Raw genomic sequence first — 27,564 nt, forward strand, 5'->3', positions numbered from 1 at the left:
AGTTCCCCTATGTGGTCTTCCCTCTGTGACTGCTGGCCTGCAGAGAAAGCACAATGACCCTGATGGTTATGGCTAGCATATGTGGGGAAGAAGGGAGCATTCCCAACGTAGCTGTTTCATTCTTAACCTTCTCCCCCCTCCTCCTCTCAAAGTAGACTGTGAAGTGCTAGAAAGGGATCAAACTGGGCAACGAAATGATAGATGCAATTCAATGTTGATAGATGCAAAGTAATGCACATTGGAAAACATCATCCCAACGATATATACAAAATAATGGGGTCTGAATTAGCGCTTATCACTCAAGAGAGAGATCTTGGAGTCAGTGTGGATAGTTCTTTGAAAACATCCACTCAATGTGCAGTGAGTAGTCCTATGGCACCTCAGAGATTAACCAAAATATATAGAATCATATATATTTGGAGTGGAAAGAACAGAAACCAAGAGATAAATATAAATATAAACAGCAAAAGTACCCATGTTAATGAGGCTAACTAAGTGGGCCGGATGTGTCCCATACATGGCCTTTGATCTGGAAATGCAGATGTTAAGGGCAGGAGAAACTGGTTTTTGTAGAAACCTATACATGAATTCCAGTTCTGGGCTTGAACAAAGACGTTAACTGGTTGGTGCATTACTGGTTGTTCATTCCCACTGGGGCACCTGGCACTGGCCACTCTTGGAAGACAGGACGCTGGGCTAGACCCAGTACAGCAACACACACGTCCAACAGCAGCATTCCCTGGCCCCGGCAATATGCAATCACTGTGTGGTGTCTGGACACCTCATTTCCTTCACCAACCTTCCTATCATTAAGCATCCTCTCCTGTCTTAAAAAGATCCTGAGTTCACTAGGCACCTGCTAAACCTCAGCAATGCAGGCTCTCCCCAGGGCCAGAAATACTGGTACATACCAAGCACATGTGCTAAATAATAACCGGTCTACCCACCCTCTCTCTTCCCAGAGAGTCTTCGCTTATTAATAAACGCTCAGTGTGGCCGGGTCTCCCAGGAAGCGGGATGGCCTAGTGGTTAGGTCCTGGAGTTAACTAGTGGGAAAAGGGTACAGGCCCTCCCGCTGGGGCTCTGGGCCTATGAATTCCGGCCTCTTATCTGAGTCTGGTTCATAAGCCATACCCCAAGAGTCCAAGTTCCCCCCCTCTGTGAGGGTTACTTGTAGGTTCCCCTCTTTGTGCCAAGGGGAGGGATTGGAGGCTTACATGCTGCTGTGACTGACCCAGTAGATGGCTCTGGTTTAGGTCCTGCAGAGAGCAGAACCAGCTCCTGTCTCTTTGCTGGTCAGCCCGAGCCAGGTTCCTCTCTTATGCTCCCTCTAGGCCTGCACTGACAGGCCCTCCTCTCACTCAGATACCCAAAACACCTCAGGTAACAAAATACAAAGCTTAGAAGCCTGTGCCAAAGAGTACAGAGATGGAATTGCATGAGGTCTGTGGGTTCAGAGGAGAGTCCTAGAGAGATTTCTTAATACAGTTTTTGTCTTTATGTTTCATTTCCCATGAAGACAGGAAATTGTAGCAATCTCGTTGCAGAACTACAAACAGGGTGGGAGGCTGCCCAAGCCTGTGGAGAGCATGTCCTGTGGGTAAAGTCATTTTCTGTTCTGAATAGTGTGTGTTCAGGGGGAGGGATCCAGAGGTGAGCCACAAAGATGATCAAAGGGATGCAACACAAGAAATGAGAAAAAGATGAAGCAACTAGGTATGTTTAAGTTTGGAAAACAAGAGATTAAGGAGGGACATGATAGCAGTCTCCAAATACTTGAAAGGCTGCCATAAAAAAGATGGAGAAAAATGGTTCTTTCTTGCCACAAAGAGCAGGATTGCGGCAAGTGGTTCAAACTACAGCACAGCCAATTTAGATTAAATTAGGGATGTTAAAATGCGGTTAATTGACTAGTTGAGTAATCAATGGAATTTCCATCGACTACTCGACTAGTTGATAAGCACGTCCACATTCCTCCTTTGAAATGTACAAAAGCCCCAGCGGAGGAGGAATGCAGAACTGCGCATACAGCCCAGGGCCAGTGGGAAGTCTTGCTGACTCTGGGCTGCATGCGGGTGCCTGCTTTGAAATGTACAAGAGACCCCAGCAGGGGCTCTTGTGCATTTCAAAGCCATGGAGCCTGGGGTTAGTGGGGGACTCAGAGTCCCACGCTGACTCCAGGCTCCATGCTGTGCTGCATGCCACACAGAGCCTGTGCGGCATTTCAGCGGAACCCGGGACCAGCTGGGGATTCCTCAGCTGACACCGGGGAAAATGCTGCGTAGAGCCTGGGATCAGCTGGGGAGTCCCCTGCTGACCCCGGGCTCCATGGCTGCCCCTTTGAAATGTGCAGAGGCAGAATTTCAAAGGATAGCCGCCGCACAGCTGATCCCAGGTTCAGCTGTGCGGCACTGCCCCTTTGAAACGGCAATAGTCAAGAGACTATTTCTGCAGAACCCGGGTTCTGGGGAAATGACACGTGGAACCTGGAGTCAGCTAGAGAGTCCCCAGCTGACGCCGGGCTCCACAACCCTTCGGGCATTTTAAAGGGGCAGCGCTGCTGCACAGCTGAGCCGCGGATCAGCTGTGAGGCAGCTGCCCCTTTGAAATGCTGCCTTGGGGTTTCAAAGTGGCAGCACCACATAGCTGATCCCTGGCTCAGGTGCGCGGCACTGCAGCTTTGAAGTACCCCTTTCCCTCCCCCTGCCTTTGCTGCCTCTATCTTATAGAGGCAGCAAGGGAGGGGGGAGAGACTCCACTAGTCGACCAGTCAACAGACCATCCAATAAGCAAATGCTTATTGGATAGTCGACTAGTCAACTAGTCTTTAACATCCCTAGATTAAATCTCAGAAAAAACTTCCTATCGGTAAGAACAGTAGGACAATGGAACAAACTGTCTAAGGAAAGCTTCAGAGGGGCAGCCGAGTTAGCCTGTACAGGATAAACTTAAAAAAACAACAAATAGAATGGTAGCACTTTAAAGACTAACAAAACATGTAGATGGTATGAGCTTTCATGGGCAAAGCCCACTTCTTCAGATGATCAGAGTTTGTATGTCCAGAACCAAAATAAATAGGGGAGAAGTGGAGAGGAAAGGTAATGGGGGGGGGGGGGAGAAAAGGAGGCAGTGGATATATAAATATCAAAGGGAAACCCGAGCTGGTATGTAACAGGCAAAAATGATAGTTTATAAGCATCTAAAAACTGGATTGTTAAAAGGAGCAGATAAGGACCATTAGTTAGCAATTAGAGAGGAAGAGTACTAACACCAGAATTTACACAAAGAACCATTGGCACCTTCATTGTTTGGTTGGCTGATAATGTCCCGGCCATTCAGTATCTTGATTCAAACCATTGGCATGTGAATTAAACTTGTGAATGAATTGTAGTTCCAACCCTTTCCTGTGTATTTGGCTTATAGAATTGGTCTGTAAGAAAACAGCAACTTGAAGATCTCTTAATGAGTGACCAAGCAAATTAAAGTATTCACCAACAGGTTTCTGTCGTGTTCCCTTTACGTATATCTGATTTGCGTCCATTGATTCTTTCCTATAGGGTCTGTCCAGTTTGTCCAATATATATTGCAGTGGGGCACTGCTGGCATTTGATGGCATAGATCACATTACTGGATGTGCAGTTAAATGAGCCTCTGATTTGGTGGCTTATGTGGTTGGCACCAGTGATGAATTCGCTTGTACAGATATGTGGGCAGAGTTGGTAACAAAGCTGATTGCAGGGCTGGATTCGTAGATGCTTATGATGTAGCTGTGTGACGTGGTTACTGGAAAAAAATTGTTTCAGGTTGGGGGGTTGTCTGTAAGCGAGAATATATCTTACCTCCAAGACCTCTGAGAGGGAGGGATCATTTTCCAAGATAGGTTGTAGATTGTGGATAATACATTGGAGGGGTTTAAGTTGTGGACTGTAGGTAATGACAAGTGGAATTCTGTTGTTTTCTTTTTTGGGTCTGTCTTGAAGTAACTCATGTCTGGGTACTTTTTTGGCTCTAAGGGAAGTTATGGAATCTCCTTCACTGGAGGTTTTCAAAGACACTGGATCACCACCTATCTTGGATGGGCTAGGCCAGCAGTTTTCAACTTTTTTGCATTTGTGGAGCCATAAAAATATTTCAAATGTAACTGCAGACCCCTTCTGAAATTCAACCTGTGGTCTGCAGACCCCTACCACAGAAGTCTTACACTAAAATCGACTAACCAGAATTCAACTATAAATGTTGCACATACTCAGCATAGGATGGGACACAGGGAACTCAACTGCTGAGATAAAGCTGACAGGAAGAACTAAACCTGGGATCTCTGGAGCTTAGTGCATAAGCCTCTACCGCTTGAGTGAAAAGCCAAGTGGCTCTTGGCTAAGGCTGTAGAGCAGACTCAGTCTTTCTCTCTGTAAGTGGTCTAAGTGCCACTCCATGCGACAGTGCACCCCACCCAATAAGTGTGTGGGTTACACTGACTTCTATGGTAACACCAGCACTTCTGGGTTTTGAAAAAGGGAATGCTTTTTCTGGCATCTGAAACGTTATTTTCATAGTCACCTTTCATGGACCCCTTAGACATAGTCTGCAGACCCCCGGTGGTCCACGAACCACAGGTTGAAAACCCCTGGTTTAGACTCAACAAATGCTGCATCTTGACAAGGGGATTAAACTAGATGTAGTCCAGGGGTGGCCTACCTACACTGGAGAAGGAGCCAGAATTTACCAAAGCACATTGCCAAAGAGCAACAATAATATGTCACCAGCCCTGATCATTTCCTCACCACCACTCTCAGCACATCTCGCCCATTGGCAGCCCCACTGGTCAGGGCCTCCTCCTTTTCCTCCTGCCCATTGTGATCAGCTCTCTTAGTGGGAGACACGGGAAGAGGGAAGCATGGGTATGCCAGACTCAGTGGAGAGGAAGTGGCAGGATCCTAGGGGGAAAAGAATGGAGGGGGACAGCACCTAGAGCAGAGATGGGAGTTGAACAGTGAGCAACCTCTGGCCCAGTAGAATGTTAGCATCTGCAGCTGCAGCCCTAGATTCGGTACCTACGCAAGGAGCCACATATTAACTTCAGAAGAGCTGCGTGCGGCTCTGGAGCCACAGGTTGGCCACCCCTGATATAGTTCATTCCAGCCTCCTGGTTTTGATTCTACTTCCCTGTCACAGAATACAGCTGCCTCTAAGGGCTGCATCTGAGCTCATTACTCTTTAAAGTCTAAACATGACCACCTAGAGATCAGCTTCACAATTAAGAGTCCCTAGAATTGTAGAGAAGAGTTCAACTCATGGCACTCATAAATGCCATACTCTGTTCCCTGTGCTGGTTCCATTTTCACTACAAATAACAGGAAACAAGTGGTGTTGTGGTATTTGTAATGGAGAACAAGTGGAAAGAGCCAGGCACAAAAGCCCATTGTAGGGTAGTGGAATTAGGGTAATATCGGAGTTAGAAGGCAGGAGCCACATTAAAAACTAAGAAAATGATGTAAAAGTAGATTTTGGGAAATAGCAAAAAAAACCAAAAAACAAGATGTAACTTCAAAATTCTTTCCATCTTCATGAATAGAGTTTAGAAGCATCCTGTGAGGGTTAGCGGGGAGGATCATCTGAAGTAGAGGACGTCAGTTCCCTGAGTGGCGTGTTCTTCTGAAGGATGTTATGAGTCTCTGAAGTACAAGTGACACACTATGGTGATAGACACTACAGAAGACTGTAAGTCAGTGGTCTCCAAACTTTTTAACCACAAGATCACTTTTTCAATTTAAGTGCAATGTAAGATCTGCCTCAAACCCAAATACCCTTGCCCCACTTCTTTCCCGCCCCTTCTTTGAGGCCCCACCCCTGCTCCACCCCTTCTCCGAGGCCTCACCCTGCTCACTCCATCCCCCTTCCTCCCTGAACCTCATTTGCTTTCACCAGGCTGGGGTAGAGGATTGGGGCACAGGCTCTGATCTTGGGCCAAGGAGTTTGGAGTGTGGGAGAGGCTCCGGGCTTAGCCCAGGGTAGGGGTACAGGAGGGGTTTCAGGGTGCAAGCTCTGGAAAGGAGTTTGAGTGCAGGGGGACTCACATCTGGGGCAGGAGATTGGGTGCAGAAGGAGGTCCAGGGCTGGGACAAAGGTTCAGGAAGCAGGCTCTGGCTGGGCACCATTTAACTGAGATGGCTTCTGGGTGGTGGAGCAGTGAAGTTAAGGCAGCTTGCTCCTGCCCTGGCCTTGCACCACTCCTGAAAGCAGCTGGCATGCACAGCAATGGCTCCATGGCATCATATGCAGCCCCCCATCAACAGGCACTGAGCCCACAGCTTCTACTGGCCACAGTTCCCCATTATTGATCAGTGGTGTCTTCAGGCAAGGACAGCATGTGGAGACCCCCTGCTCTGCCTTTGTCTGGGGCTGCAGGGATTTGCTAGCTACTTCCAGGAGCAGCAATCACCACAGGGATAATTACTCCAGCAATGACAAGTTAGGCATTTTAGAACTCACTACTCAACTAAATAAATTTACGTGTAAGAGAGGCAATTCTCGATTTAGTCCTGAGTGGAGTGCAGGATCAGGTCCAGGATATAACCGTTACAGGACTGCTTGGGAATAGTGACCATAATATAATAACATTCCTGTGGTGGGAAGAACACCTCAGCAGTCCAGCACCCTGGCATTTAATTTCAAAAAGGGGAATTACACAAAAATGAGGAGGTTAGTTAAACAGAAATTAAAAGGCACAGTGACTAGAGCCAAATCCCTGAAAGCTGCATGGAAACTTTTTAAAGACACCATAATAGAGGCCCAACTTAAATGTATACCCCCAAATTAAAAAACATAGCAAGAGACCTAAAAAAGAGTCACCATGGTTTAACCACCATGTAAAAGAAGCAGTGAGGGACAAAAAGGTATCTTTTAAGAAGTGGAAGTCCAATCCTAGTGAGATCAATAGAAAGGAACATAAACACTGTCAAAAGAAGTGTAAACATGTAATAAGAAAAGCAAAAAAAGATTGAGGAAAAGCTAGCCAAAAACTCAAAAAGAAATAACAAAATGTTTTTTAAGTACATTAGAAGCAGGAAGCCTGCTAAAAAGCCTGTGGGTCCCCTAGATGATCAAGCTATAAAAGGAGCAATCAAGGACGATAAAGCCATTGCGGAGAAACTAAATGATTTCTTTGCTTCAGTCTTCATGGCTGAGGACGTTGGGGAGATTCCTGAATCTCCTTTGTGGGTGATGAATCTGAGGAACTGTCCCGGATTGAAGTGTCATTAGAGGAGGTTTTGGAACAAATAGAAAAACTTAATGTTAACAAATCTCCGGGACCGGATGGCATTCATCCAAGGGTTCTAAAAGAACTTAAATGGGAAATTGCAGAGCTATTATCTGTGGTTTGTAACCTATCCTTTAAATCGGCTTCCGTACCTAATGACTGGAAGGTAACCAATGTGACACCAATATTTAAAAAGGGCTCTAGAGGCGATCCTGGCAATTACAGACCGGTAAGTCTAACTTCAGTACCGGGCAAATTAGTTGAAACAATAGTAAAGAATAAAATTGTGAAGCATGTAGAAGAACATAATTATTGGACAAAAGTCAACATGGTTTCTGTAAAGGGAAATCCTGTCTTACTAATCTGTTAAGAGTTCTTTGAAGGGGTTAACAAACATGCGGACAAGGGGGATCCAGTAGATATAGTATACTTGGATGTTCAGAAAGCCTTTGACAAGGTCCCTCACCAAAGGCTCTTGTGTAAATTACATGGCCATGGGATAAGAGGGAAGGTCCTTTCTTGGATTGAGAACTGGTTAAAAGACAGGAAACAAAGGGTAGGAATAAATGGTAAATTTTCAGATTGGAGAGGGGTAACTAGTGGTGTACCCCAAGGGTCAGTCCTGAGACCAATCCTTTTCAACTTATTCATAAATGATCAGGAGAAAGGGGTAAGCAGTGAGGTAGTAAAGTTTACGGATGATACCAAACTATTTAGGATAGTCAAGACAGAAGCAGACTGAGGAACTCCAAGAAGATCTCACCAAACTGAGTGATTGGGCAACAAAGTGGCAAATGAAATTTAATGTGGATAAGTGTAAAATAATGCACATCGGGAAAAATAACCCCAACTATACGTACAGTATGATGGGGGCTAATTTGGCTACGACAAATCAGGAAAGAGATCTTGGAGTTATCGTGGACAGTTCTCTGAAAACTTCCACACAGAGTGCAGCGGCGGTCAAAAAAGCAAATAGAATGCTAGGAATTATTAGGAAAGGGATAGAAAATAAGACCCAGAATATCTTACTGCCCCTGTATAAAACTATGGTACGCCCACATCTTGAATACTGTGTACAGATGTGGTTTTCTCACCTCAAAAAAGATATTTTGGCTTTGGAAAGGGTTTAGAAAAGGGCAACTAAAATGATTAGGGGTTTGGAACGGGTCCCATATGAGGAGAGGTTAAAGCAACTGGGACTTTTCAGTTTAGAAAAGAGGAGACTGAGGGGGGATATGATAGAGGTCTATAAAATCATGAGTGGTGTGGAGAGGGCTGATAAAGAAAAGTTATTTATTAGTTCCCATAATAGAAGAACTAGAGGACACCAAATGAAATTAATGGGTAGCAGGTTTAAAACTAATAAAAGAAAGTTCTTCTTCACACAGCGTGTAGTCAACCTGTGGAACTCCTTGCCAGAGGAGGTGGTGAAGGCAAGGACTATAATAGAGTTTAAAGAGAAGCTGGATAAATTCATGGAGGTTAGGTCCATAAAAGGCTATTAGCCAGGGGATAAAATGGTGTCTCTGGCCTCTGTTTGTCAGAGGCTGGAGAGGGATGGCAGGAGACAAATCGCTTGATCATTGTCTTCGGTCCACCCTCTCTGGGGCACCTGGTGCTGGCCACTGTCGGTAGACAGGATACTGGGCTAGATGGACCTTTGGTCTGACCCAGTACGGCCGTTCTTATGTTCTTATGTTCTCAGAGAGAAATGAAAGTTATGAAATGCACAGACCAATCAAAACCAAAAACCAACCCACTCTGCAAGCTGTAAAAGTAGTAACAACATTATCCGTGTATGTGTTGGGTCGGGGAATGAGAGTAAAGGACAGTGCGTGTATGTGAGAATGACAGACACACACAGTGTGTGAGAGTGACACAGATTTGCATTGCCAAGCTTCCGCCATCCCTTCTCTCTGTGTGGTGATAGGATACAGAAGTGGGGGGAGGAGGGACACCCTGACATCAATGCCCCGCTCTTTTCCCTCCAACATCCTGCTCAGCAAGCTGCAAGGCAGAGGGCAGAAGCAACATGACAGTGTGTGGACAGGCAACTGAAGTGCCAGCGCTTGATAGCTTCCTGGCCAAACTTGTCAGGATCATATGTCAGATGCTCCAAGATCTACAAGTAGGTCCCAAAATACTGGTTGGTGACCATTGCTGTAAGTTATAGAAAGAGTTTGGCTCACATCAAACCCCAGACACACAAGGAACATGGATTGAGAGGCTGAGATCTGGCCTTCAGTATATCAGGTGTTTTACATACAAAATATTAAGACATAGCCCCAGACTGAAAGAGCAGCAGAGATGGGAGGTGCATATGCAGCACACTACTTTGTTAAATGTAAACTACTAAAAAATAAAGTTGAAAAAAAGAGATTTGACAAGGTAAGAAAACTTTCTGTGCTCATTTCCTTTAAATCAAGATGGTCAAAAGTTGCAGTTTTCTTCTGCATAGAAAAGTTTCAAAGCTGTATTAAATCACTGTTCAATTGTAAACATTTGAAAGAACTATCATAACATTTATATCAGAGTTACAAACAATTTCCATTGGCAAAGTGCTCATAACTATAAAGTTGTACTGGATAAACAGATATGGGGAAAAGGAGTAAGTCAGTTTGTTACTAAATGTGATGACAATAACTCACTAATGCTCATTTGTCTTTTAAATTTTGCATGGGGCTTTCCTAGAGAGTGCCTGAAGCAGTGATTCCTCTAATGTAAATGTCCATGTGTGGAATGAATTTTGCTATATGCACCAATATGGAGATGAAGTGCACCATATTGGTGCACATAACAAAATTCATTCTGCACATGGACAATCTGTGGCTGGGGTGGGGCTGAGAGGTTTAGAGTGTGAAAGGGGACTCAGGGTTACAGGGTAGGGATGTTAAATATAGATTAATGGGCTAATTGAATAGTCGATGCAATTTGCGCCTTCACTTTTGAAGTGTAGCAACAGCCCCTTGATTTCTGACTAGCAGAAGCTGGGGGAGAGAGGGACAGGTGGAGCCTCTGGATGAGGGTAGCACGTGGACAAAGATTCCTCATGCTTGTGGTGACGGTGCCAGCAGGGGCTGGGGGAGGGGAAGAAGGAAGGAACAGCAGCATGAGCAGCCCCCTGCCCCTGCCAGGAAGGCCTGGCTCAGAGCACAAGGGCTTTATGGGCTGCAGCCCAGGGCCCTGGGCTAAGGGCTGTCTCAGCTGCAGCCTCTAAAGCCCCTTTCTTAATTTGGCCCTGCTGCGGGAGATAGGGGGTAGAATGAGTAGATGGTGTGAAGACCAGGACTTTAACAGGGTTCAAAGAAGAACTAGATACATTCATGGAGGTTCAGTCCATCAATACTTAATAGTCAGAATGGATAGGAATGGTGTCCCTGCTTGTTAGGGGCAGGAAACAGGAGACGGGAGGGATCACTTGAGGATTCCCTGTTCTGTTCACTCCCTCTGGTCAATGCGGACAGAGATGGGCCTTTGGTCTGACCAAGTATGGCCGTTCTTATGTGGAGGAGCATGTCTCTCCCCTAGCCATGGCAGCTCTCTGCTGGTCTGTGCTGTGGCAACCCGGAGCCCCTGCACAGGGCTTATTAGGCAGCTGTGCACTGCACGACTTAAAGAGCACCCTGCTCTGGAGCCCCTTGTGATCCTGAGCCAGCAGAATGGTCCACAAGGAGCAGTAAAAAGCCAAAGAAGGTTGGAGTAATTTTGAAGATGCTCTAACTTATGCTGGGACCAAACTGGATATGGCTTTGAACCATCTTTTCCCATCACACAGGTCCAGAACCAAGTGTAGTGTCCATGGACTGAAAGCTCCTGGTTTTGCATTTCCACCTACAACCCAACAAGCCATTTGCATCCCTCTGGGACTAGCCAGGTCGCAGACCCCAAAACACAGTTTGAAAGCTGGGGATCAGGCAGCCTCAGACAAGGGGATCTGTCTACAGGTCAGAGACATAGTCACAGGTGTGTCTGAGAGGCCCATCCACTTTGCACCTAGGCCTACCCCCCTCCAGCTACCCGCTGAGTGGGCCAGCCGGGGAAAGAGGTAGAATGCTGAGGCTCACCCTGCTCCACCTGGCAAGGCAGCAGGGAGTGGGGCCAGCGTGACGGTGCTTGCCTTGTTCTGCCCCAGCACTCCAGCCTGAGACAGGCTGATGGTTGCACCTGCTCTGCCCTGTGCTCCAGTCAAGGACTAGGGCCAGCACTTGCTACTCTCTGCCCTAGTACTCCAGCCAGGGAGTGGGGCTGGGACTTATTCCCCAATCCTTTTGTTCCACATTTTTGCCCCCCACCCAAAATCGGGGCCTACCCAAGTAGGCTCTTCTGGCTACGGCACAGCTACAGAGTGAACTTTCAAATCAGAGACTAATGTAGAGTCCTGATCACAATGCAAGACCTTCCTCTTTGATAAAGGTTCTCTAACCAGACCCGGAGGAGGAGAACAAAGGCCAAGCAAACAAACATCTTACCCCAAGCTAAAACGAAAAGCGTCTTGTAGCATTAAAGACTAATACACTTATTAGGGTAATAGAGCATCAGCTACAACTCACTTCTCTTTGAAACTTACCCCACACTGTTTCCCAAATAAAGGAACAGAGCTGAAAATTCCTTGATGAACACCAGTACAAAATCCTCAAAATAGAAATACAGGAGTACAAAATGCTGCTTTCCTAATTAATTAAAATTGGATAAAAGCGTTGTTAAATGGACTGAAAACCATAGGATGGTGATAAACTTAAGACAACATACTGAGATGACAGGTAATGCAGAAATTAATATCAGAGCAGCTCTTAGTTAACATCTTTATGAAAAATTAAAGTACTTGTTAATAAATTTGGAAAATTGCACAGTACTTTGTCTGGACTAGTTGTACATCCCACTAAGGACATAAAACAGAACTGCAAAATTTAGAGTTATGGGCAAGAAACAAAGTGAGAATCAACTTGGAAAAATGCAGGTTCTAAACATGAGAGAAAAAAGCCCAACCCTCAGATACTCCAAAGAGGGAGAAACCTAGGGATCGGGAATTTTCCCCCTCACTCTTCTCTTCTGTAGACTAAATAAGACCAAATCCCTCAGCTTCTCCTCATAAGTCATGTGCTCCAACTCCCTAAGCATTTTGGTTGCACTCTGCTGGACTTTCTCCAATGCATCCACATCGCTTCTGTAATGGGGACCCAGAAATGGATGCTATATTCCAAATGTGGCCTCACCAGTGCCAAATAAAGGGGAATAACAACTTCTCCAGATCTGCTGGCAATGCTCCTCCTAAAACACCCTAATATGCCATTAGCCTTCTTGGCTACAAGGACACACTGGTGACTCATATCCAGCTTCTCATCCACTGTAACCCCCAGGTCATTTTCTGCCAAACTGCTACTTAGCCAGTCAGTCCCCAGCCTGTACCAATGCTTGGGATTCTTCTGTCCCACGGGCAGGACTCTGCACTTGTCCTCGCTGAACCTCATCAGATTTCTCTTGGCCCAATCCTCCAATTTGTCTAGCTCACTCTGGACCCTATCCCTGCCCTCCAATGTATCTACCTCTCCCCCTATATTAGTGTCATCTGTAAACTTGCTGAGGGTGCAATCCATCCTCTCATCCAGGTCATTAATAAAGATGTTAAACAAAACTGGCCCTAGAACCGATCCTTGGGGCACTCTGCTTGAAACCAACCACCAACCAAACATCGAGCTGTTGATCACTCCCTGTCGGGCTCAACAATCTAGCCAGGTTTCTACCCACCTTACAGTTCATTTATCCAATCCATACTTCCTTAACGTGCTGGCAAGAATATTGTGGGAGACCGTATCAAAACCACTGGCAAGAATCCTGTGGGAAACCATATTAAAAGCTTTGCTAAAGTCAAAGTGTATCACATCCACTGACTTCTCCATGTCCACAGAGCCAGTTACTTCATCATAGAAGCTGGCAAGAATACTGTGGGAAACCCTATCAAAACCACTGGTAAGAATACTGTGGGAGACTACTATCACTTTATACCCCATTGCATGACACTGGCCACTCCGTTAACAGTCATTACAAAGGCACTAGTGATGAAAACAGTTCTGTGGATTCCTGAGTGTCAAAAACCTTTCCAGCAAATAAAGAACATCTTAGGGTAACAAACTTTGATCTGATCTCGACTTTTCATTACCATTCATCTGGCACTTGGATGAATCTGAAGCGTGCTTAGGAGTTGTACTTCCACAAAACTTCCAAAGAATAGAACAGTTGGTTCTTTATTTGAGGAAACTCCAGCAACAGGAAACCAAATTTTCTACAGCAGAGAGAATGCTTGGTCATATATCGGGCAGGAGTGGCATGGGGATAATTCTAGGTGGTTTGTTCAAGCTTGTCTTAGATGACGTCCTCTTAAAAGGAATACAGACAACTAAGTTCCCTGTAAGCTGTCCCACTAGGCAGCAGTATATTAAGTGCCACCCAGGTGCTAGGAACGCAGCCCTGGCAGACCTAATCAAGACCAAGTCTGGACCTGTTGCAGTCCAACACCCTGATTCTTCTCCACAGGGAGAGGTATGTGACAGGGTGTACCAGGCCATGTGCTCTGCTACACCCAGTCCAGAAAACAACTTCATGAGAGGAAAAGAATCAGAGAATCACAAGGGACCTTGAGAGGTCATCAAGTCCAGTTTCCTACCTTCCTGGCAGGATCAAGCACTGTCTAGATCAGTGGTTCCCAAACTTTTTGGCATCAAGCCCCCTTTTTGATTTTTGAGAAACCGTCACGCCCCCGCCCCCCAAAATAGCAGCAAAACTTGGGGTGGGATTGATGGGGTGTTGTGTGTGTGTGTGTGGCTGCGTCGCCTTGCCCCCCCCCAGGGGGGCACGCCCCCCATTGTCTAGATCATCCCTGACAGATGTCTGTCCAACATGCTTGTAAATATATCTAGTGATTCCACAAACTCCATAGACAATTATTTCAGTGTTTAACCACTGTGACAGTTGGGAAGTTTTCCCCAACGTCCAACCTAAACCTACCTTGCTTCAATTTAAGCCCATTGCTTCTTGTCCTATCATCAGAGGCCAAGGAGAACAATTTTTCTCCCTCCTCCTTGTAACACCCTTTAAAGATACTTGGAAACTGCTATCAAGTGCCCTCTCAGCCGTCTCTTTTCTAAACTAAACAAACTCTGTTCTTTCAGTCTTCCCTCGTAGGGAGTACGTGAGTAGGAAAACCCTGGTTTTGCCTAGAGAAGCATCCTGGGAGTAGCCATTTTAGGACACCATTGAGAGTTGCTCTTCTACCAGCTCAACGGATTGGGGATCAGTAGCAGCTAATCCAGGCTCAGCATGTTGGAATAACCAGAGCCACCAGCTGTTCTTAGCTGGGGCCCATGGAGTGAGGAGAATCATGCACTAGGCTACAGCCAAAGGAACCAGGTCAGGACAGGGCTTATTGCTGACCACAGTCCTTGGCAGGAGTTTGGGAGGAACCTGCTGATTTAACTCTATAGAGAAAATTAAGCCACAGAAGGGTAAAAAAACATTTTATTTAAAACTGGCCCTGAAGGCAAGGACCATCTTGTCTGCTGTACCCAGGAGGGGTTTGAACTGTGACCTGACTGGAGCGCTGATCTATCAACACCTTCAGAGGTAGGCAGAGAACCTGAGCAGGCATTGGGAACTGAGGAAAGTGACAGCCCCACATCTTGACACCCAGGGGAGAATGCGCTCAAAGCAATGAGTGCCACCCACCACTAGCTATAACCGAAGAGTTCGGCAGGTGGGCTCAGGCTTTAGGATAATGGTGATGGGTTCTGATCTACAAAATCCATCCTGCCAGGTCAGGACTTGTTCCTTGGCAGATCACAGACAGACCCTGCATCAGAGTAAGAGTCTGGATTAACTATTTCCTCCTCAAATACCACCACCATTGACTTCTGTGGTGCAGAGCAGAGAACATAATGAAATCTGACAAGAGAACAATGCAGCCTGTCCCCGGGTGTTACTACCAGCCTCTAAACTAGGGATGTGAAATAATTTCTCCCCATGATCTCGGATTAACAATACTAAGTTTGGAGCTGCTGCCAGTCTGTTGCACGATGAGTGGATCCCTGGGATAGTACAGAGAGACCAGTGTCACTAAAAAGAGAGGCAGATCTGTTCCAGAGCCACCCGAATTGAAAATATGTCTTACAGAAATGGACTGAAAGGGCTCTCTCTAGGCAGCTAAACAAAGAGAAGGTGAAGGGAGGACTTGATTACTATTGATAATTACCAAATGGGAAACAAATATTAACAAAGGGCTCTTTAACCAATGAGAGAGATGTCTAAAGTGACCCAGGCTGTGTCCAGACTCAGGGGTTTTTTCGAAAAAAGTAGCCTTTTTTCGAAAAAACTTCCCCTGCGTCCAGACTCAAGCCGCGTTCTTTCGAAATTAATTCGAAAGAACGCGGCTTTTCTTTCGATGGCGGTAAACCTCATTTCACGAGGAAGAACGCCTTCTTTCGAAAGTTCCTCTTTCGAAAGAAGGTGTTCTTCAATGTAAATAGGGCTTCTTCAAAAGAGAGCATCCAGACTCACTGGATGCTTTCTTTCGAAAAAGCAAGTCGCTTTTTCGAAATTTCTCCGTGCAGTCTAGACGCTCTCTTTCGAAAGAGGCTCTTTCGAAAGATGCTTTCGAAAGAGCTTCTTTCGAAAGAAGCCTGCAGTCTAGACATAGCCCCTATGGTTGGAAGTTAAGGCGAGACAAATTAGGACTGGAAATAAGGAGAATGTTTTTAATGGCGAGAGTAACTAACTGTCGGAACAATTTTCCAGGAGCTGTGACAGTTTCTCAATCACTAATCATTTTAAAATGAAGGCTGGATATTTGTCTAATATATAGGAACTATTCTGGGAACAGTCTCTGCCTGTATTACACAGGAGGTCAAGCTGGACAATGGTCCCTTCTGGCCTTGGAAACTATGTTCCTAAAACCATCCTTGCAGCAAATCTAACATTCCCCACCCACATTTTGCTGAGATTAGAGCAGCTTTGAGCATTCCCACACAAGCATCCTTCACCATTACTACCATTCACTCAGGTGTCCAGGAGTTCTCCATAGCTGGAATTCCTGTACTGTATCTGGAGACAAAGGAGCAGCTGGGACTGAAGCAATAATACTACTTTGCCTGTCTATAGCACTTTTTATCCAAGTCTCTTAGGATGCTTCAGCTTCAATGGTGACAGGCATTCGCCTATAGCTTCTGCATTGGCCGGCATTCACCTATAGCTTCTGCAGTGTCCAGCATTACAGACATCCAAAGACAATTGCAAAAAAACATGAATGAAGTTTTCTAAGATTCTGGTGAGGCTAATCTCCTGGTGCCATATATATTTATGACCAAGCTGCAACACAAAGCAGAGAAGAGCCCAAACAGCCCAGGGAGAAGGTGCTTTATAAATACATGGACTAAATTAAAGTGCTTATTTGTGCACACCTCTTGGCTGGGGAAGGCAAGTGGGTGGACACATGGGCCACTGTGACCACCTATGTGCATCTAGAACACTAGAAATAGGCATACCCAGGGGTGAGGCCTGAGGGTGCTGTAGTTTGGGGGATAATGGAACATAAACCATTTAAGCATGAACTCAACCACATTAAAAAAAGCTGCATGAAGTGCCTCTTTGGCCTCAGTTTCCCCAGGGACCAAGAGCTCAATCCTGCAAAGTGCTGAACACCTTCAGCTCTTACTGATGTCATTCAGAGCGGAGATTGCTCAGACTCTCCCAAGGGTGCTGAGTGCTTTGCAGGTCTCAGTAGTGTGTGCCAAGCTGGCTAAGAGGCAGCAAGACCCATGAGGCTTGGTGTTACTTGAAGTCACTTGCTTGGATCAGGATCAGTGATTAGAACAGAGCACAACTCTGAAAGCAGTGATCCTGATCACAGCAAGAGTGTATGTGCCTTGACAAGTCGTGAAGTTTGCTGTCTCTTCATTTATTACATTTCCAGAAGATTCACTTGGTGTTACTTGGGCCCTTAACTCAAATATTTTTTGTTTTACTCTCTCAAATATACAGATGATATGTTGCAAGCTTTTGCCAGCAGATGGCTCCCTACTTGACAAAATAAGATCTCTATTGTTCCGGTCCTTAACTCAATTTTTGTTTTTCTTCATTTCAATCTTTGCTCTGGGGTAGGGCTGGGGATGAGAGGTTCAGTAGGTAAGATGCCCCACGGAGAGAGGACCACGCCAGCCCTCTCTCACCACAGCAGTTTGGGACAAGATGAGAAGCACCTCTCCATTGCTGCTGCAGCTTCAGCAGGCACAATAGGGGGAGGGATGCATGTCCCCCAGTTGGGGCTGGTCCAGATTCATCTGCCTTCTGCATCTAGCCAGAGTGAGGAATGTAGCAAACTATGTGCTTTCTCCTGGCTCCCTGACAAAGGGGAACAGCCAGCAATATCCTCATACAAATGGGAGGGGGGAGAGTTTCAGCCCTGCTGCCCTCCCTAAAGGGTGCATTGGAGGTGGGAAGTTTGGGGCTTGGACAGTCCTGCATGGGAGGGGTGTGCCCCCTGCTAGTCCCTTTCACCTGCCTGGTGATTTGTCTCTTTTCTATATGGTTTTATGAGCAGCGATCCCATTCTGGGCACATTCCGTTTTCCTGGGACAATCAATCAAACCCTTACATTGGTGTAAGTTATATTAAGAGGAAGCTGTACCCTGTATTTGGTGGTCCTAGCTCTTACCATTTGGGAGGAGTTCTTAAACAGACAGACTGACACACAGACAGACAAACTCAAATATAGGATAGATCTTTCCTAATAGGGCAAACTCCGTATGACAAGAAATTCAGAATCTAGGGCTTGTGCCTGAAATCCATTCTAGCTCAGAGAGCTTCCCCCTCAGCTCTTCTTGTCCTTGTGTCTCTGGTGTCTGTCCTGCACATTCCACTTTACTTCCTCTGTCTCTTGGGTCTTCGCACTCCTCCCTCTGGCAGCAGCAGTAGCAGAGGCCTGGTTAAATCAGTCCCATTGACAGCATTTGTCTTATGAGTCCTTCCAAAGTAGGCCCCAGGAGGTTTTCACTGGCAACCAACCAAATCTAATTTGCATACACAAAAAGGGATACCACCTGGCTCACTTCTTTATCTTAGCCAACTAGCTATGCTCTGACCCACTGGCACCTCACTCTCATTGACCAGCTTTACCAGGCTTCTCATCTACACCGTTGGGCTCCCTGCCCTCTTCTGACACTCATGTTTCCATCCAGTTCTTTACAACTTTCATCTCACAACAATTTCCAGCGTACCTATCCAAAGTCAGAGCTTCTGGCAAGAGCCTGAAGTCAGAGAGACCAATGCAAGGGCTTCAGTGCTACTCCAACCATGATCCACTGGAGTCACAATTCAAGTGTTCAGCACCCAGATGTTCCCATTGGACAATGGAGACACTCCCACTCCATTGTTCAGAACAATGGGTGCTGTTGGGTTTTGTGGCTGGGAGCTGTCACGTTTCTGGATTATAAGGGGATCAGACAGGTCACTGCTGCACCCATGGGGGGGTGTTTGCCCCGAACGTTGGTACAAAGGGGGCCATGTGAGGTGTCGGATGAGCGCTTATGTTCTACTGATTCCGTATATGCTATTCATGTACTTGTATGATATCTCTGTGTGGAGTTATAAATATGTGCTCTGTGTTGATGCTGGAAAATTCTCACTCTGAAGCAGAACAATGGGCAAAGAATGTTCAGCCAGTGGCTATGCTAATTAGCAAGGCTCCAGAGACAATAGATCTCTAAGTGCCGGAGACACACCTGAGGAATGTCTGGATACCTACAAGCCAGCCAGGATAATGGTTGCTGACTTGGGACACTAGGATAAGTCAATGGACCATGTGACCTGCAGTGACCTGCTCTGGCCAGGAAGATGCCAAGAGAGGTATATAAGTGCCATGTGGCACCCTTCATCGTCTTCAGTTTAGCTCCTGATCCCAGATGCAGCCTTGCAGGGAACAACGAGCCGGAAAGAACCGTGGACCCATCCTGACATAGGATGTACACCAGAGACTTTTAAGATGGCAGTTTATAACATCTTTGCTAAGAGCCTGCAACGAGAACTGAGTGATTTGATGCATGTAAGGTATTTTCTTTAACAAGCTTACTCTCATGCTTTTCTTTCTTTTAGTAATCAACCTTTAGATTTTAGATTCTAAAGGACTGGCTCAGTGTGATCTTGTGGGTAAGATCCACAGTGTAAATTGACCTGGGAACTGTGGCTGGTTTCCTGGGACTGGAAGAACCCATTCGGGGTAGGTGAGATTGGATTCTATAACCCCTCACATGTGTATTAGGCCCGGCGCTGATTGGGGCACAGGAAGAGCTGGGGTTTCACAGGGGTTTTGCTTGTGAGGCTTCTGGCTGGCCAGATTGGCAGCTGAAACACTCTGTGTGTGGCCTATTTGGGAAGGTCCCCAGTCTGGGGCTGTAAGGAGTCCCGAGTTTGAACAATTCGCCCTGAGCGGATGCCCTCAGCCATGCCCAGACCCAGCCCGGTCCGTCAAAAACGTAGATGGTATTATAAGCTTTCATGGGCAGAACGGCTGTGCCCACAAAAGCTCACGATACCATCTACATCTTTGTTAGTCTCTAAGGTGCTGCAACATTATTAGTTGTTTTTTACATTTTTTCCGGTACAGACTAACCTGGCTACCCCTCTGAGACTTCCTTAGGAAGGACCTAATACTGATCCAAGATATTCAGATCAAGCATTCCCAAGATGAACAAAAACATGGGAAAAATACTCATTCTAAACCAAGATTCTTTTAGCTTAGTTTGCGCCTCAAAATGCCTTTGTCCAAATCGGAACTACCTTACATAAGTGTGTTCATCCCTTAGGAAAACAGGACTTATGTATAATCAGAAACAGGACCAGCCTCAGAACTGTTGAGAATAAACACAGCTGGGAACATTCATCTCTCTTATTATTATTTGTATTACCATAGCTCCTAGGGGCCCCAGTCAGGGTCCAGGGCCCCACTGTGCTAGGCTCTACATGAACACAAAACAAAAACATGGTCCCAGTCCCAAAGAGTTCACAACTTAGGGCAAGAGGCAGATAAACAGGTGGTGGGGGTATAAAATGACAATGACACAACACTGGTCAGGACAACAGGCAGTGGTTTCAGAATACCAGTAGCCTGATCATTGACAAGTTTTTGGAGATCTCACAACAAAGGTTGTGGAAGATTTTGAAGAACGACAATGATGTAGCGTTGTACATATTTTTAGGAAGCTCTTTCCAAATGTGAGGTGCAGCATGGGAGAATGCACCAATGTGCTAGTTTTAAAATGTTACAAGTGAGCAATGGTGGCAGGAGTTCACATTTTTTGCTTGTGAGCAAGAGCGAATAGGTAGGGTGCAATAGGTTGTGAAGGACCTTGAAGTGAAGACAAGAAGTTTATGTTTAATGCAATAGAGAAGAGGAGGGATGCAGAGAGGAGTGAGATGGTCAGAGCAGCTAGCTAGGAGTTTACTCCTTGCACTTGCATTCTGAATAGATATGTCCACAGCAAGATTGCATTTGTCAAGACCATGAGAAGAGGATGTTGTGGTAATGGAGACCTGCTATGATGAAAGCAGTTGTATGGCTGTATAGGAAAGCCTTTATCTAAAAGTTATGGAGAAGTGTCTGCTTGACAGGGTTTTGGCTGATTGCATCCTATTCCTTTCAGCTACTCACACTCCTCCCATTGGCTCTTTACAATACCTAGCTACTGAAGACCACTCCACTGCTTTGGTAGTCACTCCTGTTCAGTTAAATTCATCTCCTGCCCTTCTCATACTTCGAATTAGACTATAGTGACCCAGCCAAATATCTGGAACCAAAAGGGCCCTGACAGGGCGAAGACACTGTCTCCAGGAAGGAAGCCCTGGGGGCACCGCTCCATTCCAAGGTGGGAACAAACTGAGACATTAACGAAGATGCTGAGAGAGGTCCTGTTGGACTTTTACAGCAGAAAGGGTTTGTTTTATTTTGCATACAGACTGTGTGGTGGTCGAAGGGCTGAGTAACTGAAGAGCCTCCATAAATAGAGAGAGAATGTGCAGGCACAAGCACTCAGCCCAAGGGCACTCAGGAGAGTTTAGTGCAATCCCGTTACAACCACACTAAATTAATGAGCTCCCTCCTTAGGGCCCGATTTTCCACTGACTCTTGTGCAAACCAAGGGTCAATGCATGGAAACTGTTGACCAGCTGGGGTGAAAGAACAATTAGGCTGGTGTATAGAGGAGCAGGAGTAGGAGTCCTGGGTTACTAGGGACATTCCAAGAAGGGAGAGGGGATGGCTATAATGCGTCCCAGCGGTACCCAGCATTGTGAGGCATCTTGCAACCATCTGCCCTTAGCATGAGGAAGCCATGTCTGAGTGTCATGGTGAGCTCCCTAACAGCACAGCCATGGACAACACAAGCACTCTCCTCTCTGCATACAGGCTACTGATAGGTACACTACAATCTCAAATTCTTGGAGCATTCTCCAGGAGTGTCCAGATCCTGGTTCACTGGAGGCTTGCAATATTCACATATTCCCAAAGAAGTGGCTTACCAGTTCCACCACAGATCACTGCTCTGTTTAATACTCAGCACTTAGATATGTTTATAGTGTTCCCAAGTACACGTTTAAGTCCAGAGACCTGAAAAATAGCAAGCTGAAGTACTCGAAACAAATGGTTTCATGTAACCAAAATCATAAGCTCACAGCCAACAGCCTATATTTAATTACCAAGATACTTTCTTTTCTAATGAAGTTTACTTTGTCTTTCTAGTGTTTTCCTTTGGAACTTCTATTTTCTCCCACTGAAGAAACTTACTTTAATCATCTCCTAGACTTCTTTAAATACAACAGATTGAGCTCAGTCTCTCAGTGCAAGGCATTTTCTCCACCTCAGTTTTTGACAAATGTTCCTGAGCTAGAGGGAGCTTGGATGTGGAGGACTTATATCTGCATCCACTGTGACTTTCCAACATTCTTTTCAAATGTATACACCAGAACTAGATGTAGTATTTTAGTACTGGTCTCACCAATGGTATGAATAGTAAAAATCATCTCCCTACAACTATTCACAATTCTCATCTTTATCCATCAAAGGATCACATTATCCCTTTTTGTACTGCACTGGGAGCTCATGTTCATTTGTTTTTCTATTGTGACCCCTGAATCCTTTGCATAGTCTTCCAAGATACAGTCCTCGAATCTGCATATAAGACCTGAATTATTTATTCCTAGATGTGAGAGTTTGCAGTTTCCTGTTTTCAAACACATTTTGAGTGGCTCTAGCTTATCAACTGATCCAGATGACTCTAATTTATTTCTTTATCTTCATCTTTATTCACACTTCCCGTCTTTATGTCATTCACAAATCTGATCAGCAATTATTTTATGTTTACATCCAGCTCATTGATGAAAGCATTACATAGAATCTGGGCCAGTCCCCATAGAATCCCACTAGAAATGCTTTAATTTGGTGATGATTGTGAATTACTTTTTGAGATCTGCCAGTTAGCCAGTTCTTCTTAATCAATCTACAATGTACTTTAAAAATAGCACTTCACAAGATCAATAACCAGTACTAAATGAAACACCTTACAAAAGTCTATGAAATTACCTTTATCAAAATTGTACTCTCAAACAATTCAATCAAGTTTGTTTTTCTACAAAACCATGTTGACTGGCATTAATTATATGCCTATCTTACTAATTCTTTACTAATGCAATTACATATTAGTTTTTGTATCTTTTTACCTGGGACTGATGTCAGGCTATCATTACCTGGATTGTTTCATTTGGTCTTCTTGAATATCAACACAACATTAGATCTCTTCCAGTATTCAGGAATGTCCCAGTATTCCAAAATGGACTAAAATTAATATCAGTCAGGGATCTTCTCAACCATCTCTTTTAGGGAGTGCAAGTTATTTGGGATCCTGCATTTAAAGATGCCTACTCTTGGTAAATGTTGTTTAGCATCCTTTGTTATGAATAGACTGGAAAATGGTTCAATAATATCATCTGACATGACTAAATCATCTTCCTTCTTTCAAAATACTGAACAGAAATATGACACTTGGCTGCATAATTGCTAACAATTTTACCATCTCCATCTAATAAAAGGCCTATACCACTGCTATAATTTTTGTTCCGAATAAACTTAATTCTTTCACTTAGTCTTAGACCATCCAGTGAGCGCCTCAGAAATCTTGATGAGAGCTGAACTTTGGTATTTTTTTATTCTGGCTCAGAATAAACCACCTACTAATACCCTATTATTGTGACAATAGTAAAGAGTTACAAAAAGAGCCTCTTTATTCTAACACCGAAGAAGGATCATCATTAGAGTAAGAAACAATATTATCATTAAAGTTTCTCTCCCTTTCTCTCCCTGTTTCACTGCAAAGTTTCTGCCTAGAATCTTACCTGGCCTCCTACTTGCCTGGATTTCTCACATCAGCCTACATTATATATAGATCAGACATCAGCCTGTAAAGTGCAAGTTACTGTACAGAGTGTAAAACGACCACACTGAAAAAAGCATATTCTAAAATAGGAAATGTTTCCGCCAGATATTGACCATAATGGTGATAAGTGGCAAATGTTCTGCTATGTGGAATATTTTAGCTGATTATAAAAGGAAGGTTACTTGACAATGCACTCTAGAAGGCTTACCATATGTTAAGAAAAGGGAAATACTTAAAGCTGCTGCAAGCTGCTCTGTGAAAAAGGTTGCCATGCCTCTCATGTCAATATTAGGGCTAAAGCTCAGCTCCTGGCTGTGTCCATTGATGATGTGAAACCTCATGCCAATGTGCTACACATGTCATTTGTGTACCTACTCACATCACCAGGATGATAAAGCTGAGATGCCAGCACCAGAATGGAGAGCAAAACTGTTAGCTCTAGCAGGAACCACCCTGTTGTCAAACAACCCCACCAGCAGCACACATGGGCTAAGAATCAATCTCTCCTCAGGGGCCCTCATAAGAGACTCTACCTAGAATATTGCTGTGAGATTCCTCCCTGCTGTGTACCCAAAAAAAACCCAAACTTTGAGAACTCCTTGTGTCCTGATGCAGAAGCATTTTCGTACCTCCTCACGCCCTTGCCACCCAGAAGGGCAGCCTCACACCTTTATGCCTCTCAGAGCGCTTGCCCTTTTTACTCATTCCCTGTTGGGTATTGAGAGGTTTCATGGCAAGACTTCTACTGCCAGAAGTACCCTCTCCAAAGCAGTTCTAATTTTCTAGTGACACAAGAGACACTGATTCTCTTCATAATATGCACCTTTGGGGAGCTAATTTAACACATACCTACTGTCTCCAAGCTGCAATTAAACACACACAGCACTAAGACCAATGGTCATAAACATCTTGCCTCCTCTCTTTTCTCTACAGACAGAGCAAATCCTCCTTCCCTTCCCCCATTCCCCCCCAACACATTTTGTCAGTGCCCCTCTATGCTGTCTGAGCAACTGAACTCAGAAATGAGAAATGTGTGCTAATTTCACAATAGGGAAGGAATGCAGAAGACTGCATACAGCATAGACAAAAATAAATCTATCTGACAATGAATTCACCATCTTAGAAAGTATGCCTTGAGTTCTGTAATGAGAAATGAATGTGACTGTATAGTCTGTGCTGCTCTGAGATACATTTGGCTGCAGGAGAGTCTCAAAATTAGTTCACTCCTGAATGACAAATCTTAATGACTATAAACTTCTCATGAATATTCATTAACTTGTCAAACTTTTGTTTGTGGTGAAGCTGACATCATAGCAGGTCTAAGCCATTTGAAAAGCTCCCCAAAGTTACTCTCCCCCACCTCCTCCTCATAGGCAGATTTTGCTTTTTTAAAGTTCAGAGCAACTAATTTTTGTTCTTACCCTTTGGCTCGTCCATCAGTGCAAGCGTTCTCTCTCCTCCTTTCGGAGCCTCTGCTAGCTCTGAGCTGCTTTTAGTGAGAGGTGCACATGAAACAGAGCTATTTAACGGTCCATGGCTGTGGGAGGGGTTAGTTTAACTCTGCATGACTCAGAAGGAACCTAGAAGCAGGTCACCCTGTGATTTTTCATTAAGACAGAAATTAGCTCATGAATGCAACCTGCTTCAGTCCCAGGCTTCCATTAACAGAGTGCCACAAAGTGTTTGGTAACAAAAGCTGCCACAGAGAATACCCTGTGCCTTCCCCCTTTGAGACGTCAGCAGAGGCAGATTATATGTCTGGCTGTACTGAAACTTTTCAAAGAAAAATAGTCTCTTGGACATAGTTGCTTTCTGTTTATTCATCTATCTTAGAAGCTGTTTAACATTCAGACTCCCTTAGCATTTGTCAGGCGGTATATGAGAGGAAGAGTGACTTTTAAAAGGAAATAGTTTTGCCCTCCCTCACTTCCATCTGCTACATTTCACTGCCTAGATCCAAACACAAGAAAATGGAAACTACGGCTGGGAAAGAAAAAAAAATAAGTTGATTTATAAATAATATTTGCAAACCTTGCTGAATCCACCAGTTGCAGTCACAACTATATAAACCTTGGCTTTTCATCCCACAGATGCTCATCTTCTGTTCCCTGGGCCCACACCTTCACATGCTTGGAGCTCCTGTAGAGAGAAAGGGTTTGTTCACTAACTGGTTTGAGACACATGCCCCTGCCTCAAAGAATGGCTAAACTCTGAAAAATGTCATACAAATACCTTGCGACCTACGTATTTACCATCTTTCAGCATCCCTGAAGCAGTGTACGGGATCTTCCAGTAAAAAGATATGCAGTGCAGGTATCTCAGTAGGGTAGCCCTGCATCTGATCCCAGGATCCCAGACAAGATGGATGAGACATAGGTGCTGATTCTGTGGGTGCTCTGGAGCTGGAGTACCCACAGGGAAAAATTAATGGTGCCTGAGCAACCATTGGCAACCAAACTCCCCCTCTGCCACCTCCCTCCAGCATCTCTCATGGCCCCACTGACCAACTCCTCCCTCTCCCATCCAGCACCTCCCACCTGCCATGGAAAACAGCTGTTTGGGAGCATTCTGGACACTCCTGGAGCTTGGGGGAGGAGCAGAGATATGGCATGCTTGGGGGAAGAGGCAGGGATGAGGCAGGGCTGGAGCTTGGGGTAAAGTAGGGGAAGGACTCAAGCACCTCTATCTAGAAGGGAAATTGGCTTCAGTGGGGTGGAGTGATATATTATAGCCTATGTCTACACTTCCAGAGTTTTTGCGCCATCAGTTTCACCTGTGCTAGAAACTGGTAAAAGAAAAGTGCTGGTTTGTATTCTCACTGAGGGTTACAGGCATCAGTGAGCGTTCACATTTGTAGCACTTCCATTGCTGATGACAGCAGTGCCCTGAGGGCAGCTACCCACAGTGCAGCTCTTGTAGGAAGGGCAGGTAATTGTGAGAAACCTGGTTCCTTGCAGAGCTCTCTCTCTGCAAACGTTAGTCAGCTCCAGTAGCTCCGCATTGCTTCAAGCAGGGGATCAATTGCTCCTTGGAGCAGACCTTGTCACCTGGCCAGATGAGAAGTGAGCATGTGCCAAGCAAATGGGAACAGGAGTTTCGAAATCCCAGGGCTTTACTGGTGGAGGGGCAGACATCTGTTTACTTGGCATCAGAACAGGAGAGCTACTGGCCAAAGTGGTCACCTCAGCATTGTGGGATATCTAGTGGAGGCTAAAAGCTCTATTTGCAGCAAGAATGTGTCTTTACTTGCACATCACTGCAAAAGCATCATCGGTAAAAGTTGCGTGCCTCTCATAGAGGTGATTTTCTTTTTGCAATGAAACTTCTGAGTTTCACTACAAAAAGTCATTTGGTAAGTGTAGATGCTCCCATGGATTTTGCACCAAAAAGGGACTTTTCCCACTTTACTGGCAAGTGTAGACATTGCTACAGCAGCACAATTGTATCAATGCAGCTGTCCCACCACGGCATGGCTGATGAAGATGGTTGGAAGAGCTTTACCATTGTCATAATTACCCCACTTCCCCTAGAGGTAGCTTTATCAGCAGATCTCTTCTGACAAAGTAACAGTGTCTACTATGGTGCTTAGGTCAGCGTGCCTTACTTCTTTCAGGAGGTGGCTTCTCCACACTCCTGAGTGAATTCAGCACTTACTGTGGTATTACTTGTATGTAGAAGTCCTGAGTAGCTTTCCCAGACCTGAGGAAGAGCTCTGTGTAGCTCAAAAGCTTGTCTTTCATCCACAGAAGTTGGTCCAATGCAAGTAAAAAGATGGTTGTTTTAATTGCTCACCTGGGAACCTCAGCCTTTGATCTGAATGCCAAGTTCACAGATCACCAA

General features: G+C 45.1%; 1 protein-coding gene across 3 annotated transcripts in view; it reads right to left on the bottom strand.

The window, feature by feature from the left end:
- The window catches only part of ENTPD1 (ectonucleoside triphosphate diphosphohydrolase 1), a 79,733-nt gene extending 54,314 nt beyond the window's left edge, over positions 1-25,419 (bottom strand). Inside the window, exon 1 of one of the 3 annotated variants that reach the window (XM_006119855.5) lies at positions 25,146-25,419. In XM_006119855.5, coding sequence (XP_006119917.1) covers positions 25,146-25,161 — 16 coding nt within the window. In that variant the 5' untranslated portion in view covers positions 25,162-25,419. The remainder of the gene's footprint in view (positions 1-25,145) is intronic. The other 2 variants (XM_025182987.3, XM_075934438.2) reach the window with 2 other exon arrangements.
- Between the last annotated feature and the right edge of the window lie 2,145 nt (positions 25,420-27,564).

The sequence above is a fragment of the Pelodiscus sinensis genome, chromosome 8 (assembly GCF_052426305.1).
Source record: "Pelodiscus sinensis isolate ZL-2025 chromosome 8, ASM5242630v1, whole genome shotgun sequence".
Lineage (NCBI taxonomy): Eukaryota > Metazoa > Chordata > Testudines > Trionychidae > Pelodiscus > Pelodiscus sinensis.